At 34.2% G+C, this 21,109-nt stretch overlaps 2 protein-coding genes across 2 annotated transcripts; both read left to right on the top strand.

Annotated features, from left to right (window-relative positions):
- The first annotated feature begins 9,554 nt into the window (after positions 1–9,554).
- On the top strand, positions 9,555–18,962 carry LOC126716088 (auxin response factor 1). Its single transcript, XM_050417072.1, has 15 exons — positions 9,555–9,839; positions 10,759–10,853; positions 11,422–11,537; positions 12,011–12,106; positions 12,235–12,291; positions 12,393–12,545; positions 12,665–12,749; positions 13,325–13,415; positions 13,502–13,666; positions 13,902–14,021; positions 14,102–14,177; positions 15,998–16,163; positions 16,249–16,736; positions 17,522–17,712; positions 18,394–18,962. The coding sequence occupies exons 2-15, from the start codon at positions 10,808–10,810 to the stop codon at positions 18,563–18,565; spliced, it is 2,022 nt and encodes a 673-aa protein (XP_050273029.1). The 5' UTR covers positions 9,555–9,839; positions 10,759–10,807; the 3' UTR covers positions 18,566–18,962.
- Positions 18,963–19,985: 1,023 nt separating this feature from the next.
- LOC126716089 (uncharacterized) lies at positions 19,986–21,087 on the top strand. The gene has a single exon (XM_050417073.1). The coding sequence runs from the start codon at positions 20,074–20,076 to the stop codon at positions 20,674–20,676; it is 603 nt and encodes a 200-aa protein (XP_050273030.1). The 5' UTR covers positions 19,986–20,073; the 3' UTR covers positions 20,677–21,087.
- The last annotated feature ends 22 nt before the right edge of the window (positions 21,088–21,109 follow it).

Here is a 21,109-nt window from a genome sequence, read left to right as displayed (position 1 = left end):
AGAACCATTTGAGCCAAAAATAAAAACTAAAAATCATTAACATATGGAAGCGAAGAAATCAAGAATGAAACAAAATTCCACCCAAGCAGAGTGCAATATATTAAGGGAAGAAGAGACAAACCAACGTATAGGAACAAAGCTTGCAAGAGCATGTTAAAAAATGACTGAAACTCCCAAAGAACCAATAAAGAAGACCATGAACCTTAAATAAGTCTTTTCATTTTTTTTATAAACCCTTAAATAAGCCTTTATCCCAATACTTAAGTCACAGTTGCAACTTTTACAAACCACTTGCTACAAAGTGTTGATACAACTTTCATCAAACACTTGCTGCCCACCAAAATGATACCCAAGTGAAGGCCTTGACACATTAACTTCAAGCTCTTTGAGAATACAAAAAATACACATAATCTATATTAACCACTGATTGTAGAAAAGAATGACACTCTTCCACCCAGTTTGAAAGGTGTACAATGATCAAATTTGAAAAGAAAATAAACAAACATATTAAAACCATATAAACATATACCTAAGTAGGGAATATAAACACAATCACATTGGTGAAAATTCTACACTTGACCTTATAACCACCGAAGGAGAAACATAATTGGACAAAGAGGTTGAATTTTATTTCTCTTGCGTCCTTACTGTGTGCTCTGCTATTGCCTCCACGACTTGACAGTGTTCTACCATAGAAACACTAACTTGATCTATCATTGCACAACACAAAATCTGTTCACTCTAGAGAGAAAGGGATGGTGTAATAAGATGTTAGTTACACAAAAAAAAAGAAAAAAAAAAAGGAAAATATAAATAATTGTGGGTGTATATTTGCAGGGAAAGAACCATTCCTATGATGCAAATGGTATGTATACATTATTAACATTATTAACAAAGCTATGTGAAACCCAATAGTAACAAACAAAATTCAACATAAACGAACTACAAAGATTAAAAAGAGAGAAAGAATAATAGGAATGTATAAATACCATTCCTATGATGCAAATGGTATGTATACATTATTAACATTATTAACAAAGCTATGTGAAACCCAATAGTAACAAACAAAATTCAACATAAACGAACTACAAAGATTAAAAAGAGAGAAAGAATAATAGTTTTTTTTTTTTTTGGCCAGGCAATTGCTTGCCATCTTCCCTTGCAGTCCCTATTCTTCAATATCTACCCGAACATTACATAGAGAGAGAGAGAGAGAGAGGATGGAGCAAAGTCCTTTTGAAGGTTTTCTTTTTTGGGGCGGTTTGTGTGAAGATAGGATACATGGAAAAGGTGGGTTAGGTGATTCTAAGAAACTTGCCTTAGAGAATGCTACGATTTTGTTGGACATGTTTTTAATGGGAGTTAAATATGTATTTTTACTTAACTGTCCTTTAGTTTTGTTTCTACTTAAACTTATGAGTGTTGGGGTATTTTGGAACCAGAAAAAATCCGGTCCAAACAGGAGAAACTCCTTAAATAGTAGTATAGATATGACAAAAAATTTGGTTATTCAATGCAAAGTCCTTGCATTAAGTTAGTTTTGGTTATATTTTTTTCTCATGCCTTAAGGTAGTACCTAAATATACTTTAGCATACTTAAAAAAAAAAAAAAAAAAAAAAAAAAAAAAAAAAAAAAGCAGCAAAATGTCTCGATCTTCCAGGCAGGTGTCTTGATATTTTGTCACTTCTTTCTTAAATTTGGGGGTAACAACCCAATTTTACTCTATCCATTTAGATTCTTGGTCTTTTGTAACTATTTGGATGGCCAACATCTAGCTACCATGTAATATGCACATGTTTAATGTGCATCAAGTTGGCTAAACACACATACTTTCTCTCGGCATTCATGCACATTTAGTTTGTGTAACAACCAAATGTGTGGTGTAGTAGCAAATTTTAATGTGAGACTTATGGCAGGAATGTAACACATGGTCTTTTAAAATACAGACTATTATATTGCTTGCGTGCTAAAAACAATTCAGCGACTTTAACTTTTACCTGCTTTCCTTAAGAACTCAAAACCTCCCATAATTCCTTTATGCAACCATTGATTTCATCCATATTTTCCAATGGCTTGTGTAAAAAAAGGTTGTAGATCACTCTACCAAGTCATCTCTTGAAGATATAATCCAATTCAAATCAAACTTTTTTGTTACTTAAACACTTCACATTGGCCTTACTTTTGATGAGAACTAAAAAACTCCCAGTATCCTTTATGTAGTCCAAATAGATTTCTTAATGCCATAAAATCCAAATTGGATGACATTATTTTAGGAATATTTGAATTACAATTCCTTGTTACTCATAAACCTTAGTTTGTAGTTAATTATGAAATTGTGCATGTCATTATATAAGACTATAACATATTAATCACGATGATTTATTTTAATTATAGAAGTGGAGATTCTAACTGATATATTGGTGTATTTGGAATAAATTAAGTTGGACTGCTATGATTTGTTGTTCTACTAATGACAATCTCTCGACTGTTATATGCTTCAATTTTCAATAATGAGAGGACAGTTAACTCAAAAGTAAAGTGTAGGTTACTTTGATGTATATCGAAGTGAGATATTATTTGGTCAATACCTCAGTACATTGAGTAATCACTTGTAACGTTATGAGAAGCCGAGAACAATAGGGATGACAATGGGGTGGGCCAGGTCTGAAGGATGAACTCTTCATTCCCGCCCTATATGGTTTTGTCTTACCCCATTCCCGCCTCGTCTTGCATGATGGGAAAAATTTTTTTACCCCATCCCAGCCCCTTAGGGACTGCGAAGCCTCGCCATACCCTGTAAAACTCAACTTCTTATTAATTTGCCCACAACTATTATAATTGTTTTTAATAAAACACGTCTTGTTAATAAAAATATACTTGAAATTACAAATAAATTTATCCCATCAAATCAAACTAATTTTTAGCAAAAATTGAATAATATTATTGAAGTGTTTAACAAGACAATATCACAATAAAAACAAAAATCTCACAATACAAAATCAATGATTCAATAGTATATAAATTTGTTTATAATAAATACAAAAGAAAATGTTAAAATTAGTACCTTATTTCCAACCTTGTTAGAGAAAAAAAAAAAAAAATAGGCAAAAAGCCTTGTTGGGTAGAATAAAATAAGCTGATAATATGTTTGTTTAAATAATAAGATTTTAGGGTATGAAAAATTTACAATTTAACTCTTATCAATGTGGGGCGGAGCAAGTTAGGTCTAAAGAGACTAAACTCATCCCCGCCTCGCCCCATGGTGCGAGGTTAAAATCTCGCCCCATCTCTGCCCAACCACTTTTATGGGGCGGGGAAAACCCATGTGAGGCAAAGGAAGGAAGGGCAGGTTAAGTGAGGTGAGACAAAATTGCCATCCCTAGAGAACACTATTTCTCATTATGGAATCCATAATATTGATAAGAGACAGTAAACGTCCCATTAAGAAATAAACAATGATTGAATATTCAGTGTGTTAGGTCTGGCTTTTAGTAAGTAGATATAAAAATTTTATTCTATGGAATTCGACTCCTATAATATAATAATAATCAAGATATTAAATTGAGTACTTAAGGACTTAAGAGTAATATTAATAGAGTGACAAATTGACTGTAACCTTATGAATTATGATTTTACTTATGATTTTATTTCACTATTGATAATTTCATGAAGGAGTTAAATGAAATTTTAAGTTAGGGGTTTTCCTACTTGCTTGCTTACCAAGCCATCCTAGCAAACTCATCCGACTATGTCAATAACAAATAGAAAAGTAGAGTCTCGAGGAACTTGTATAATTAAATAAAAATCCAAAGTATCATTATTATTATACAGTGTAAAATATAATTAATAGTAACTTCGGGTTGGTTATGAGATGACCAAAACCCAAGACTCATTGGAAATAGATTTTTATTTTTCATTTTGCTCACACCTCAAACTATATATATAAAGCTCTTAGAGCATCTCCAGCAGATTCTTCAAATTTTTGTACTATTTGGAAAATGAACAGTGATTTTTATCTTTTAACTACCCACTTTTTCAAATACACTTTCTAACAGATTCTCTATCCCATTCTCTATCTTATTTAAATATTATTTTTTCATTCATTCTTTATTCTTTTTTTATCATCATTTATTCTTCCTATATTCATTCCCAACAATTATATTTTTCAAAGAAAAGTGTTATATTCACAACATTTTTCGCAATACTTTCACAATAATTACATCAAAATCTTATGTGGAAAGTTGTTATTAGTTCTAATTTGAACCCACCGTTAAAATTATTTTTTTACTCACCAATATTAACTAATAACAATCTATTACATAAAATTTATTGTGAAAATATTGTGGTAACATTTCTCAATTAAGATTTTTTTTTATATTATTTTTCCTTTCATTCAATTCATTCTCATCAATACGTTTTCATTTCTTTTTTTCTTTTTCTTTTTTCTTGTTTTTCTCCTCCACACACGTGTCCAACCTATCTCTACCCACCCGACCCCTTCTTTTATTTTCTTTTTCTCCCTCACATTCAAGAACATTCCAGCAGCTCTCATTCTCTCTCTTCTTCTTTTTTTTTTTTTTTTTTTTTATCTAGCTCTGTCTCTTTTTTTTTTTTAAGAAGCAATGGAGAGAATGAGAGAAAAAAAGAAGCAATGGAGACGAGAGAAAAAAAGAAAAGAAGCAATGGAGATTAGAGAAAAAAAAAGAAAAGAAGCAACGAAGATGAGAGAAAAAAAGAAGCAACGGAGAGAATGAGAGAAAAAAAAAATCGAAGGAGAGAGAAAGAATTGATATAATAGTAGTTGGAAAGAATTGATATAATAGTAGTTGGTATAATTTTTTAATCAAAAAAATTCAATTGCTAATGTATGGTAGCCCATTAAATTTGATGAGATACTGTTCATGAGCCAAAAAAATTTTAAGGTTTAAAGAATCTATTGTAGACCATTTGTTGGGTCTCATTCTTTATTATAGAGATGATTTTGCTTCTAGTTATACCATTCTTTATTATAGAGATGATTTTGCTTCTAGTTATACCATTTGAGATGCTCTTAGAGGGTTTAGCCACAGTGTGTTACACGCACAATAGGGTGTTCTAATTGCCAAAACACGCCTATTGAGAGGAATCTCAATAGGCAGCTACACTAGTGAAAAAAGAAAAATATTCATTCATCCTCTTTAGAGCATAAATGGATTCAAGAGGTTTTTTACAAAATAAGATCCCACACTCTTGGCCAACTATATATTCATTGAGATGAAGGCATGGTTCAATAGTAGATCAAGTACTATTTTTTAATTTTTATTCTAGTGTTCCAAGTTTTAACCATGAAGCTATGTGTTTTCTTATTGAAATTTGTATATTCAAAATAACAACAGTTTATGCAAAATATGAAATAGATCATAATTTTATTCCACTGAGTACAACATATTCGATGATGTATGTAGTTTTCTAACATTGTCGAGAATCGGAGGTAATATTTCAATATGTGGAAAATAGTCAAATGATAGGTTTAAATCCATTTTAACCCAATCAATATTGTGAGAGAAGTATAATCTTCAAGATTCGAGGATCTACCTCTAAATGCTACTATATTGGTTTTGCCCTGATTATTAAAGTACTTGCGGATATGTATTCATTTTCATATTACTAAATGACTCATAACTATTTTATCAAGAGGTTGTGCTATGATTTTTTTTTTTTTTTTTAATGCATTTTTCCTTATTATATGACAAAAATGAAAAGGTTTTGCCGACCATGTTATAAGAGCAAAAGAGAAGAATGATGGCTTTCAAAATGGTACTTAATATTATGGGTACAAATCCAAATTTTAATTGTTAGGATTAAAAAAAAAACTAAATTTATAATATTGTTAGTCTAATTATATTTTTCAATATATTACTAATATTTGGTATATAGAGGGGACTATATTTATATTAGTTTTTTTTGTGAGAATATATTTATATTTAAACTATTAAATGGTTGTATTAAATCTCTCAATCATCATATTTAATAGTAAATACCAAACCTTTGGTGTTCCTAAGATACACGGACTTAATAGTAAATTCATGGTGTTATTTGCTAACAAGTTTCAAAAAAAAAAAAAAAACCTTAATTTATTTTGATGGGTGAATATTCCTTTTGATCCAAAAAGCATCAACAGAGAAAATCTAGTTTATAATTGTTAAATTAGATGTGTACTAGTCATAACAAGGACACAAAAGTCTTCAACCAATAAAAGAAGAGAGATCAGTAACTCGAAGCTTAAGCCCAATAATTACTATCTCATTAAATAATAATTAACAATAGTTGTAATTAAATATTGAAAAGAAGAGAATAATTAATACTATTTGCAATTAACTATGGGGGAAAGAAAGAAGGAAGAAAGAAGAAAGAAGAAAGAAGAAAGAAGAAAGAAGAATTTTCCTTTTGCGCGTGGACAATGGGACAGTGGATGTAACTTGTAAGCTTGTATGGGTACCGGGGTACGCATTGAATCGCATCTATGTTCTCACGTTCCATCTAAAGAGAGACAAGTGTGAGCACTCTTTGCAATTTTTTGTTTAATAAAGCTATGATATACTCTAAAAGTCAAAATATACCTACAAATATAATCACTTTAAGTTTGCCCCTTCAACTAAGAAATTTGAATAGAATATCAAAATCATTGTGTGCCTACATTTGTGAATTAATGACAAATGTATTTATTCATTAAAAATAATAGTAATATTTTTATTCACAAAAATTAGTTACAGTTTTTTAGATAATGTACATCAAAAGTTAAATTTTATACAAGTAATTGTATTGCATCTTTTTTTTTCAATATCTAAAGTCAAATTGTACTTGTACACTAACGTAAAAAAGACACATAATCATGTTGAACTTAATCAAGGTTTGACTTGATTGTTATTGCTACCGACACATTTGTACTACCTATTATACTTGCATAGGGATCGAACCACAAGTTTCTCATTCCCCCTATTTACGTAGTAAAAAAAAGTGTTTATTTCATCTAATAATTAAGTATTTATTATTATTTTAACATGTGACCTTAGGCGCTCAATTTGTATTGTAGGTCTTAATTGAATATGACTTTTGTTTAGAGTTTCCATAGTAACACATATTAGGATACGTTTAATGGTCCATTCAATCATATTTATACTATTTTCAATGAAAAAAAAGTCAAAATTTACACAAATATCAAAAGAAACGCATATAATCATTTCGAATTTAGAGAGAAGTGAATTATTGATGAGTATATATATATATATTGTGGGGCCCGGCCCAAAAATGATGGGCTATTCCAAACTCAGGCCCGTCCGAGGAGCGTACTGTTCGAAGATAAGCCCCATATGAAGCGCTATTCAACCCCAATAGCGCCAAGGAAACCTGTCCGAGGAGTAACTCCTCCTCGGACATCACGAAGCCCAGACGGGGAACTTGCCCCAGCCATTTCAACTCGTCTTCCCAACATATAAAATGAATTAAATCCAAAATATCTCACGGAAGGCTACCACCACATTAATTGCGCCCCAACCACTCTCTTGGCCGCATTAATGAGGAAAAGACTCCTGAACAGTACCGCCTTGGCCTCTGCAACTCACAAAGGGTCTGATGAGGGCGTCTGATGGGACAGGTGCTCAAGTGGATGCTTGGATGATTAACAGGTGTAAGGCTGAGATGAAAAGAAGAAAAATATATAATGTAGTGGAGTCCCTCAAAGAAGAGGACGGCAGAACTGTATCAGGAACAAAAAAGAAATAAAATCAGACTTGAGAAAGATCCATTCTGGTGTTTTCTATTTTCTTTTTGCAAACCATACTGTCCATGCATTAGACCGAACAAGTTCACTGAGGCCAAGTTCTTTGACCCATCCTTTACAAATAATTATTGTGGGTTGCGCTTTGGGCCAGGGCCTAATCAACACAAGTTGGGCCAGGAAAATCGTGCAACTACATATATATATATATATATTTAAATTATTATAATACATTGCATGTCATACTTGAACATTTAATATCCTGTAATTTGTGCTCTTACAATTTTATCAAATTAATGAAATTGAATAGAATGAATCATTAAGAAGATATTCTATTTTCATCTATTCCTCATCTAGGAATTTGGTGAATATTAATTTTACCTATTTTTATCTTGTTGAGTAATTTTACTGCTTTTTTTGGGGGATTAATTTTATCCATATTTTAATAAAATATAAATTATATAATAGTAAAATTATATATATATATATATATATATATAAACTCCAATAGGGGAATAAATATATATTCTTCTTCTTTTTTTAAATAAAAAAAATGGGTGGAAGGGGTGACCAAATGTGACATACCTACTTGGGTGTGACTATAATAACATCTTACTCATTAGAATTGGGTCTACGAAGTATTAGAATGGGTAGAGTCATAATCTAAACAATACCCATTAAAGGCATCGATTGACATCCACCAAACCTACATGTTCCAAGTCTAATGCCACCAAACATCCAAACCACCACCCCTTTGGTGGTAAATACATTATATTACTTTTGCTTTAGCTCATATTCTTTATAAACACCAAGCAAGATGTATGAGAGAAAATAATACCATATTACTTTTGATTTCATACTATTCATTTATAAACTCCCAAATATATGGGAGAAAAGTACTTTGATATTGTTCACTTTTTTTTGTAAATTTCCCCTATAAACTGACAAGGGTGCATTTGTTTCAATGGGTTGAAACCTCATTAGCCTTTTTTTAAAAAAGATAAAATGTAAATTGCATTATCTGAATTTGGCTAAAATTCATTTTAGTTTTCTAATTTTACTTTCAAAAAATCGAGTCTTTTAAGTTTCAAATTTATTAAATTCAAACATTATGTTCAATTTTGTTAAAAAAATTGCCCTTAAAAAAATTATTTTCGAATGAAAAAAATCTATAAAATTAATCTATAAAAAAATGTATAAAATGAATGAAAATATTTTATAGATATTTTATGTAATTATTTAATTGCATACTTAGTGATAATTTTTTAATAAAATTTGACAACGGACCTAAATTAAATAATTTTGAAATTTAGAAAACTTAATTGAACAAAAGTAAAGTTAAAAACTAAAATGAATGTCATGTCAATTTTAAAGGATATAATCTATATTTTAGCCTAAATTTAATTATCACTTTAAAAGAAAAAACGAAAAATATTCAAACTTTTTAGGGGAAAGAAACTCCACTAGTTATGAGTATCATTAATTTCCTTTTATGAAGTCCTAGTTGAATGGGAAGAAAAGGTAACAAAATTAGTTTTGATTTTCGTTGAATTTTCCAACTTTGTATAGGTGGACAGTACACGCGGTTTACAGTTGAAAAACTCTTTTTAAGGATAGACAGCGCACGATAGTAAACATGTTGGGGCACAGGGGCACGCATTGATTTCCTGCTTTCTTCTCTCTCTCTTTTTCCCAAAAGAAGAGAGAGAATGATAGAGAGTCAGACAAGTGTGCGCATTGCGCACCCGGTCTCTCTATCTCTCCGCTTTTCTCTCGCATATAAAAGCCAGTCCAAGTCAGCAAGAAGAGAGAGAAAAAAATAGAAACAGTAAACAGTGTGTGTAAGAAAAAAAAAAGAAAAAAGAAATAGAAAGAGCTGAAAAAGAGGCAAAAGGAGAGAGGTCTTGTCGGCTTCAACCAAACACGACCTTATCGATCCCCATTCCATTTCCACTCGTTTTTCTCGATCTCTGTCTCTCTCTCTGAGTCCGAAACTGAAACCCTAAAACTCCGATTCTCTCGGCGCTCGCTATTAGAATTGTACGAACCGGACGATAATCACACAATCTTTCTCTCTCTCAGGTAACTTATACTCTATCTATATCTGTTGCTCTCTACGGTTCGTGTTTTTTTTGGTTGTTATTGTAAGAGTAGGATTTCTCTGCGGTTCGGATTCTGTAATTTTGTTCAGTGTGCGGGAATCTATCGTACAGTTAGGGTTTTCTTCACTGTGAATTGGAATCTGAGAGATCGGGATTTAGTAAGTTGTTTGGTTGGTGAGAAAATGAAGGAAAGTGAGGAAGAAATGGAAATTGTTTCTAAATTTGGAGGTTTTGATTTTTCTAAAAATAGAAACTAAATAATCGATTGCTAAAAACGGTTTGGTTATAGTCTGACAGTTTTTTTTTTTTTTTTAATCTTTGAGTTTTAATCGGGATGGAAATTGTTGAATAATTTGGGGACACGTAACAAAATTGCTGAATCGTTAATTTTATTTAATTTTTTTCTGTAATTTTTCTTTGTTGTCTGAGTCTGACCAACCAAACACAGCATTAAATTACTCACTTCACGGTGAAATGTGTGAAGCATGATCCTTTCTAGGGAGCAAAAGTTACGGATCTTTTTACCGTAACGGAATTTGTTTGTTGATTTTGCTTTTTAAAACAAATTTGCCGGTTTTCAGGGCTAAAAAAAAAGTGTGAAAGTTTGTGTACTTTTTGGGTTTAGTAATTGGCGTTAAAGTTAGAACCCCCAACTTTTTGTGCTTTCATTAAAGTTCGTGCTTTTATTTCATATACAAAGCACAGCTAGAGAGAGAGAGAGAGAGTGAGAGAGAGAGTATTGAAGAGTCTGACATTTTTGGCTCTGAAGCTTTTAATTATGGGTGATGATGATAATAAATGTGTGATAAATAATGGGTTTGGTTTAGTTGGTTAGAGAATTAATGTGATTTTAGAGAATTGCCAGTATTGTCTTTTAAAACAACATTATTGAAGTGCAGGGTTTTATAGATATAGTACTGCTGCTTGGCTGAAGAATTCTGGTTTGTAATGGCATTTTCGGCGTCGAATCATTCCTCCAATGCTTCCCGTGCAGGTTATTGCCTATGATTTGGTGTAGCGTTATAATTAGGTGGAATTGTTGGTAATCTCAAAGGGTATCTCTAGATGTATTTTATGCTGTTAATTGATCTGCATTTTGGAAATGATAAAGTAATATGAATCTGATTTTAATTGCTTTTTTTTTTTTGGGGGGGGGGGGGGGGGCGTGGGTTTTGAAGATTTAAGATTAACTTATCAAAGAATCATCTATAATATATTCATAGGTGGAGCTTAATGAACTTTCTATTTCTCTTATGTGATCTGCATGTGGGATATGGGGAAATTGTGGTTTGAAATCATCTGTGGTTTGTATTTAGGTTAATCGGATCAACTCAAACCTTTTGTTATCGCCTTGTATATTCATTTGAGGGAAACTGTCTTAAACAAGTATAATTGACAGTAACATGCAGTGGTGCTTTTAATTTTGTATCCTTCGGATTGTTCTTGTGTTTTCATGCCTCTGTCTCTAATTTACTAGCCTTTTCTAACATTTGACAATTCAAAGCATGTGTATTTTGTGTATTTTTATCCATGTTTTGTAATTTATGATATTGTGTTTATAGGGGTTCCCAATGATGCTTTATACAAGGAATTATGGCATGCCTGTGCTGGTCCCCTTGTCAATCTTCCTCGTGAAGGGGAGCGAGTTTATTACTTTCCACAAGGTCATATGGAACAGGTATTTTGAACTTTTGCACATGTTCATGTTGATTTCTATGATGTGCAAAGCAATTCTTTTGCAATGTTGGTGTTCAATGGTTTATGACCACGAAACCAGTGTTTGACCTGTTAGAAAGTAATTGTTTTGCATGTGATTGATATAGGTTGGGCTCATGGTAATCTGGTTTTACATATCTAAGATTTCAATTATTTTATTGTAAAAATTTTATTCAAATATATTTTCCATATAATTTCCACCTAGTTTGAATATCATTGGAATATCTCCTTATTGTCAGTCTTCAGGCCTTTGATATGCACATAATTATTTAATTTTGTTGTCCCTCTCAGTTATTGATTTATGAAATTATTTTGAAGATATGTGGCTCTTTAAGTTATCACACATGCCACTGTTCACTGTGGGTTTTGGTTTGTATCTGGAAAATATTCTGTGTGCTACCTATCTCTGTTAACCAATATCTGTGTCTTTTACAGCTAGAAGCATCTATGCATCAGGGGTCAGAGCAGCAAATGCCTTCATTTAACCTGCCATCCAAAATTCTTTGTAAAGTTGTTAATGTCCATCTTCGGGTGAGTATGCCATTATCATCATTATTATCACTTATATGGATCTTCCTTTTTCTTGTTTGTTATGTATTTTGGAAGTTGGAGGTATTTTCTATGATTTTCATTCATTAGAACTTTACCTTGGATTGTAGGCTGAAGCTGAGACAGATGAAGTCTATGCCCAAATCACTTTGTTACCAGATTCGGATGTAAGTTCTCTCTGATTTTCTCTTCTTATTGAGTTCATGGCACGTTCGTCCCTTTCTTTGTTGGTTATGTGTTCCTTATCTATACTTTCCCTCTGGAACAGCAAAGTGAGGTTACAAGCCCAGATCCTCCAATTTCTGATCCTCCAAGGTGCACAGTCCACTCATTTTGCAAGACGCTTACTGCTTCTGACACGAGCACCCATGGTGGATTCTCTGTTCTTCGTAGGCATGCTGATGATTGTCTGCCACCGCTAGTGAGCTTCAATTTTTTTTTTTTTTTAGCATTTGCTTCTTTAGGAGATACTGGATAGCCCTGACCCATTTTTCCCTGTTTTGTTTCCCGGGCCTAATAATTTCAATATTTTTTGTTCAGGATATGTCCCAGCAGCCACCATGGCAGGAATTGGTCGCAACTGATTTGCATGGAAATGAATGGCATTTTCGGCACATTTTCCGAGGTTGACCGTTTGCATATTGGTTTTTCTTACACTGAATTGACTTGTAGCTGCTATTTTTCCAACAGCTTAGGTTGGAATGTTGTTGTTGCTTCATGCTGTGTGCTACAAGGCTTATATGTCTAATTATGTGACCGTTAATTTCTCTCAGTAGCTTTAACTACTTATCAAAGTATACAAAAAGTTGTAGTAGTATTGGTGCACTTGTAATGTTTCTGGAGGCTGAAGGAGTGTGAATCTTATTGGCAATCAAATTTTGAATGGAACATGGATATACCTTTAATTTCTTGCTATTTCAGAAGCTTTCTAAGATTTTATGTCTGAATTAATTTCTGAATCGGTCCTTTGTTGCATGGTTTATCTGGATGTAATGGTAGAAAGTTGGTGTTTATTGTTATTTGCTTTCATTGGTTTGGCATATATGTCTTCTGGTACATTTATTTCTACATGCTTGTCATATTGTTAGATATAATTCTGTTACCATTTGTTGCCTTGATTTTGTGTATATCTCATTTGGAGTCTTGATTACTATGAAATGCCTGTATTACTAGTATATTGATTGAAATCATTCAATTCAGGGCAACCAAGGCGCCACTTGCTGACAACTGGATGGAGTGTCTTTGTTAGTTCCAAAAAATTAGTGGCTGGTGATGCATTTATATTTCTGAGGCAAGTATTGTTGTGGAGTTTTTATTTTTGTTACTTTGTTGCCACCAATCATTGTGTCATTTGTTTTATCCAATTATTGTTTCCAGAGGTGAAAATGGGGAGCTGCGTGTTGGAGTAAGGAGACTCATGAGACAACTAAGCAACATGCCATCTTCTGTTATATCTAGTCACAGCATGCATCTTGGGGTTCTAGCCACTGCATCTCATGCCATTGCAACTAAAACACTCTTCTCTGTGTTCTACAAGCCAAGGTTTATGTCTTTTCATTAATTTCAAGTGACATTTTAATTGGTTCCTATTGTTAATATTGTCATGTTTTCTTGTGTAATTTTAAAGTATATAGCAAAAAATTATTTGTGCAAACCCTTTATGGTGCTTTTACACATACCGAATGCCTTTTCAAACGTGATGTTAACGATTGGGAATTGGAGGCAGTTGATTCTTTGTTTGATGTTTTGAGTTTCTGAACTAGCGTTTTTATGTCAGAACAAGTCGATCAGAGTTTATTGTAAGTGTGAACAAGTACCTTGAAGCTCGGAGCCATAAGCTATCTGTTGGGATGAGGTTTAGAATGAGATTTGAGGGTGAGGAAGTTCCTGAAAGAAGGTATGTTGTTTCCCTTGCATAATATTGTGTTCTTGGACTTGGAGGAAGTTACGATGCATCACCTGTCTCTATCATTACAGGTTCAGTGGCACAATTGTTGGTGTTGAAGACAATAAATCATCTGGATGGACTGATTCTGAGTGGCGATCACTAAAGGTTAATTTATTTCTTTTGTCATACTTATTATTTTTTCGGGATTGGTCCAAGAATGTATTGAGGATGTCTGAACTGCTGTACATCTTATGGAAGTAATTGATTGTATATCTTGACTCCTTTCTTCCCTTTTTTCCTGGTTGGGTTAAGAATTTGTTATCTTGTACTTGCAAAGTCAGAATTGGTAGCTAGCTTGAGACTAAGATCTATGTAGTTTAAAATTATTGGATGCTTTGATTTCTGTCTGTCATTGTAGATTGTAGAATTTTTTTTTTTTTTGGAGGATATTGAAGAGAGGTAAATGCTAGAGGCAATCATTCAGTACCATTAATATTCAAATAGAAAAGCTTTTCAATATGGGATATTTTGTGGTGGCTTGGCTGGTTTTTTAGCTTTCTGTGCCACTATGTTGCATTATAATTTACAGAGATCCAAAATTTACTGTTTGAAGCAAATGTCCAGGCTGCTCTATTAAGCTCGAAACTAAGATCTTTGTAGTTTAAAATTATCGGATGCATTGATTTCTGTCTGTCATTGTAGATGGTAGAATTTTATTTTTGAGGATATTGAAGAAAGGTAAATAATAGAGGCAATCATTCAGTACCATTAATTATCAAATGGAAAAGCTTTTCAATATGGGTTATTTTGTGGTGGCTTGGCTGGTTTTATAGCTTTCACATATAAATGCTTGTTGACATTGATGGTCCTCTTCCTTCATTGTGGGAGTTCCTCCATCAATGAGTGGTCTCATATTCCATTGCCTTGTGGAGCAGCATTGCTGCCTTTAACTCTTGGGACTGGCCATGAGACATACATCTCTATTACTATGATTTTGTTTTACTTATAAAAAAAAAATGTTGCACTATAATTTACAGAGATCCAAAATTACTGTTTGAAGCAAATATTCAAGCTGCTCTATTAAGCTTTTCAACCAAGAGTTATCTTAGCAGTAACACTTATAATCTCAGTATCTCTTGTTCTTGTGAGTTGCAACTTAGAAGCTGTGCATTTTAAATTTCTGGATTATTTTATATTTCTGGACTTCCTCTTGCCCTTGACTCTGCCTTTGTCAAGGGTTTAATTTTGTTGTTTAAAATTATAAGTGATAAATTATAATCTACCAACTTTTCTTGGTTTGGGTTTTAGGCGGACCCTTAAACTATCTGGTTGCAATGGTCTAAATTCAACTTTCTAGGTTCACGTTTCCGACGTTCCTCCAAAAAAAAAAAAAAAAAAAAGGTTCATGTTTCCGACAAATGATGGTATTGAGTCTTGATTGCTCAGGTCCTACATATAGTTGGAGTTTAATTTCTCTTAAGGTGAACTTTGTGATGCAGCTCTGATGAATTTGCCCATTGCTACTTTCAACGTGGCATTTTTTCTTCATGAAGTCTTTTATGTGCACGCACCTGGAAACCATTGACTGGTTTATTTGTTTTCTATTGTAGTGACCCCACTTATGCTTGCTTTTAGCGGAGGGGAAAAAAAATCCTCTCCCACTTAAGTTCTCAAATCCTCTCTAATTTTAAGTTAGATGTGAGACGTGGTATTTAAAAAATTCAATGGTCTTGGAAAACCCATGTAAACCACTAAATGACCATTGGATTTTTAAATGACATGTGTATCACATCAAGCTAAAAATTGGAGAGAATTGGAGGATCTAAATGGGAGGGGAGTTTCTTCCCAGTGAGATATTGACTTGTTTTGATTTTTGACTTGTGATTTTTTTTGGGGGTGTGTTTTAGGTTGGGTTTAATTGAGTGGTTCTTCTTATCTTCATATTTGATATAATTTATCTCACTGTGAATGGTATTGTATTTCAGGTTCAGTGGGATGAGCATTCATCAATTGTGCGTCCAGATAGAGTTTCACCATGGGAATTGGAGCCACTTGTGGCAAACTCTCCACCAAGCTCGCAACCCACACCACGGAGCAAGCGGGCACGGCCTGCTGTTTTACCTTCACAAACACCAGATTTTCCTGTACTTGGTATGAAAGTTTTCTAGTGGGAAATTATTTATGCTGATTATGCTTGTTGGTTTGTGATTAAAACTTTCTTGCTTTTGTGTATCAGGTGTGTGGAAATCCCCAGTTGAGCCCTCTGCTTTCTCATATTGTGAGCCACAACGTGGGCGAGACTTCTATCCATCACCAAAGTTCAGCTCTGCTGCAAAAGGAAACTCTTTCAGCTTTAGTGGTAACAACTCTTTGCCTGCTGTTTCCAGCAACTCGGCATATTGGTCTAATAGAGGGGAAGCTGTAACAGAGTCTTTTTCACCGGTTGTTAACAAAGAATCAGGTGAAAAGAGACAGGGAAATGGGAATGGCTGCAGGCTCTTTGGGATTCAGCTACTGGACAATTCCAATGTAGAGGAAACTTCTCAGGTGGTTATGTCCAGAGCAGTCGGGGATGAACAGCCAGTTCCATATTTAGATGCGGATTCTGACCAGCATTCTGAACCAAATCGATCTGATGTTCCTTCTGTTAGTTGTGATGCTGAGAAATCGTGTTTGAGATCTCCTCAGGAGTCACAAAGCAGGCAAATTCGGAGTTGCACTAAGGTATTTTGGCTCCTGTGCTTTTTCCACTTCTCCTCTATTTAAGAGGTTTTGTCAGTTCTTTGATCAGTATCTGGTGCTGTTATGGTTTTATAGATTAGTGGGCTGATGATCTGTCTCAAAAAATTTGGTTCTAGATCTCTTTCATGCCTTTTGCTGCCTGAATCAAGCCCAAGGCAGGCTGATATTAGATTTTTAAATGCTCACGCTGTGAATAGAATATTTAAAACAATTTTTATAGAAGGCTTTGTGGTTTGGGTACTTTCTCCAGGCAATTAGAGCTTTTACATTAATTTCTGCTTGGGGTTTCATGTCTTGTTTGAAGATAATGTAAATTAAGTTCAGCTCAACTCTTCTCTTTATCTCTGTTAAATTACCGATTGTCCCAAAAGTTTAAGCTATTAGGAAATGGTGAGTTTAATCACTTAACCATAATTCTAACACCCCCACTTGTGGGCCTAAACTTCCCCTTAATAAGTGGGGCCCAATATTTGGAAAATAACATTTTAAATGGGAGGTAGAGTAAGGACATGGATCAAATTCAGGATCTCTTGCTTTGATACCATGTTAAATTACCAATTGTCCCGAATACTTAAGTTATTAGGAAATGGTGAGTTTAATCATTTAACCATAATTCTAACAATCTCTATGCATGTGTGTACACTATACAGTCTTCCTGACAATAATAATAGATCGTGTCATGAATAGGAATACTCAGTTTTGTGTTCTTCAGCTGGGTCTGCTACATGTTATTTGGGAATATCTGAATAGTATTTGTCATTTTCCAGGTCCACATGCAAGGGATTGCTGTTGGGAGGGCTGTTGATTTGACGCGGTTTGACCAGTATGAGGATCTGCTCAGGAAACTGGAGGAGATGTTTGACATTGAAGGCGAGCTTTGTGGATCTACAAAGAAGTGGCAGGTTGTATACACCGATGATGAAGATGATGTGATGTTGGTTGGGGATGACCCATGGCAGTAAGTTCATTTGAGTTTCTATTTGATTTTTCCACCCTCGGTCTCTCTTACTTTATCTAAGTCCCCAGCACATATTTACCCATATCTGTCATTTGTCTTTCAACTTGAAGAATGAATTGAGTTTCAGTTGAACCTGTGGTTCATGTTCAATGGTGTAGCGTTCACCAATAATTGGATTTCATTTGATTGTGACTCTAATATATTAGACCATGAAATGTGGAAATATTCACAACTACTCAAATCATATTCCTGCACCCCAAAGTAATTATGTAGAAGTAGATAGTCTAAGCTCATCATATCAAGATATTCTCTCTAGATTGTGTGTTGGAGTTCCATTATTGTTCTGTCATTATCTTTTTGTTGCAAGGTCACCTTAATTTCCAGTAAATGTAAATTGTGTTAAACACATCATCCTTGCTCTATTGGGCAAAAAAAAAATAATAATAATAGTAAGAAAATTCAGGTAGATCTTCATGTTCAACCCTTTGGGGTATGAACTTCGTATGTTCCAGTGTTATCTTCGGTTGATTTCTGCTCTAATATATGGGTTTGCTGAGCCAGACTTATATAGACAAAATGCTATTGGGATTATAGGTAGAGACGTAGAGTTACCTGCCACCATGACTTCTAACTTTATTCTTTGATAGTGAAGTTGATTTTATTTTCCTATGTCTATTGCAGTGAGTTCTGCAGCATAGTAAGGAAGATTTTCATCTACACAACAGAGGAAGTCAGGAGGTTGTCGCCAAAGATAAAACTTCCAGTACCTTCGGAGGCCAAATCAGGTATGCCAGATTCTGAAGTGGCTGTAATTATTGAAGACCATTCATCAGTTGTTGGATCTGGGTGCTGAAGTACCCATGTCTGGTTTCGCCTGAAACCTAGTTTAGCTAAACCATGAACGCTGAAAAGAAACCAGAAAAGCAAGTTACGAGGTAAAGAGATGCTTTGACTGGTAAGGTTTTGTGTATAGTTTTACACGGGTGTTGCTCTACAACAAAAACATATTTCGAGTGGAATGGCCAGTACAGTTTCTTGACATGCTGCATCAAGGACAAATGGAATAATACGTGGAGGGCAGTTCTTGGATGCACATGCCATCTGGACAGTGTGACTAGCTTTAGGGTTTGGGTGTTTTGGTTATTATTTAAATTTAAGGTTTAGTTTTGCCAAAAGAATTGCTTGTTCAGACTTCGGATAGGCGACAAGTTTGTCAGCCTCAGAATGGAAAGGATTTGCTTCTTAAAATATATATATTTTACCTTTCTTTCCCCTTTCCCTTCTCCCCAAAGTTTCTTTTTGTTATTTATACGATACATCTATCTTGTATATATGTAAATACATATATCTTTTCTTATCTCTTGCAATTTTTATTGTCCTTTTTGGTTTTAATTTCTGGCAATACAGGGTTTTGCTTTGGATAGAGTTTACCTTGAATGGTTTCCTTAGAGATGAAGCATAGTAGTGGCAGTCTCTGCTTATTTTCTGTTCGTTGATGGTGGATCCAAGTGCTTGGAACCTTGTGCTTTTGTCAAGGTGGCTGTCTATATCGTGTTATATACTGTAGTAGATTGGAGCTGGACTTGGATATATATGGAATCATCAAATGGCCCTGGGTTGGAGAGCAATGACCCAATTATATGTAATCTTGTGAGTAAACGTGGAGTAAATCTTACATCTGGGTTGGGCGAGCGGTCTGGACAATGTATATTCTGGCCAAAATAGTGTATACTCAAGATGCAAAGTTTGTGTTTTTTTTTTTCTATCTCTCAAAAAAAAAAAAAAAAAAAAAAAAAGAAGAAAGTAAAGAAAAAGTTTTGTATTTCTTTTGCAAGGAACTTCGAGAATGGAATATTTATGGAGCAATTGTCTCGTGAATCCGCAGGTTTTTTTTTTTATGCGTTCTTTCTGTTAAGTAGGACAGACCAGTATTGGGATCCAATATTTTCGGCCTTCTTGAAGGTCGAAACTCATGTTTTGGTCCAACCTCCAAGAGGTATTAAGCCTAACTATTAGGGAAGCGTGTTGATTATTGACCACTTTCTCTTTCTCTCTCTCTCTCTCAACCAATCTAAGCTAGTCGATTGATAAACAGTAAACCAAAATGGTCTGCAAACATTGAACCGGAGATGCACCTTTTGTCATTTTGCTGAATATCCCGACAGGAGCAGAACAAAGCATATTTGGTGGGGCCGTGGGGACAAGTGGGCTTGCAACGGTCACAAGATTTGAAAATTGTAAAAAAAACACATAAAAGTAAACGTTTATATTTTTAGTAGTCTCAACAGACAGACAATCCACCGCTCCTCTTTTTTTCAAAGATTCCGTATCAATGCTGTTGAAGAGTGCATATATGCATCTATGAACTCATCAACAATTTCATCTTCAGCTCTCACCCAATTTCCAAACCTAAAAAGAGTGTTTTGCAACTTCGCCAGCCACATGAAAATGCTGAAAGCAGTGAAGAAGCTCAAGTTCTGGTCAAGAAAGAAGAGAAAAAAGAAGACCCAAGAGCAAGAACCCTACTACCCTCACCCTCCCCGACCATGTCATTGTTGTCAGTACTCATCATGCTACTCAACAACTCAGCCCTCAGCTCCACCCTTACCACCATGGCTTGAACCTGAGCAGACCACCCATCACCATCATGCCATTCCAGCAGCACCTTTGGTCCACCAGCCAAGTCAATTCCAATTCCAATTACCCCCACAAGAAGAGATTGTCTTGGAAACAACGACTACTCCATTGTATCATCCAACAGTGCCAGTGCCAGTGCCAGCTGCTGCTGAGAGCAACTACTCATCTTATCAGCAATACATGGTGCCAAATCCTGTCTATGGCATGCCTGTTGTGCAAACACCAAGGAGAGAGAGAACTGCAGGCTTTTTTGGATGTCTTGTTAACTTCTGCACTCATCTAATCCGATGCTTCTGCCCTTGTTTTCACATCCGAGAAGTTCACTGACATAGCATTAAGCAAGCCAATTATCATGACTTATTAGTTGGGTAGAATTCTATGCTACACACCCTTCTTTTTTTTTTTTTTTTTTTTTTTTAAGTGTACTATATCTACATATTATAATAATAAATGAATGGGTTAAGAGTAGGTAAGTATGGTATACATATATATAAAAAAGAAAAAAGAAAAAAAAAAGTGTGTATTCTGGTTAATTAGGCAAAAGCCAACTATGTGTATTTAGCAATTGGCATATGGGGGTGTTTAGTCTAGTAACGTTGTTTGTATTTTTTGGAAATACGTGTTGGTAAAAAAGTGTGTGAAAATACGTATAATATTATTTAAATATTGAAAACTGTTGTTCTAGTTACACTACCAAACAGCCTCAAAATCTATCAATAACAGTTTTATTTGCGAGTAGCTGAAAGAATTCATAATGTAG

Source organism: Quercus robur, chromosome 2 (assembly GCF_932294415.1).
Source record: "Quercus robur chromosome 2, dhQueRobu3.1, whole genome shotgun sequence".
NCBI lineage: Eukaryota > Viridiplantae > Streptophyta > Magnoliopsida > Fagales > Fagaceae > Quercus > Quercus robur.
This window is presented reverse-complemented; position numbering and strand designations above follow the sequence as displayed.

Excerpts from the sequence above, each read along its gene's own strand:
- LOC126716089 (XM_050417073.1), top strand. The coding sequence starts at position 20,074 with ATGAACTCATCAACAATTTCATCTTCAGCTCTCACCCAATTTCCAAAC.
- LOC126716088 (XM_050417072.1), top strand. The coding sequence starts at position 10,808 with ATGGCATTTTCGGCGTCGAATCATTCCTCCAATGCTTCCCGTGCAG. Across the intron at positions 12,107-12,234 it reads TTGTTAATGTCCATCTTCGG|GCTGAAGCTGAGACAGATGA; the intron begins GTGAGTATGCCA and ends CTTGGATTGTAG. Across the intron at positions 13,416-13,501 it reads GATGCATTTATATTTCTGAG|AGGTGAAAATGGGGAGCTGC; the intron begins GCAAGTATTGTT and ends TATTGTTTCCAG.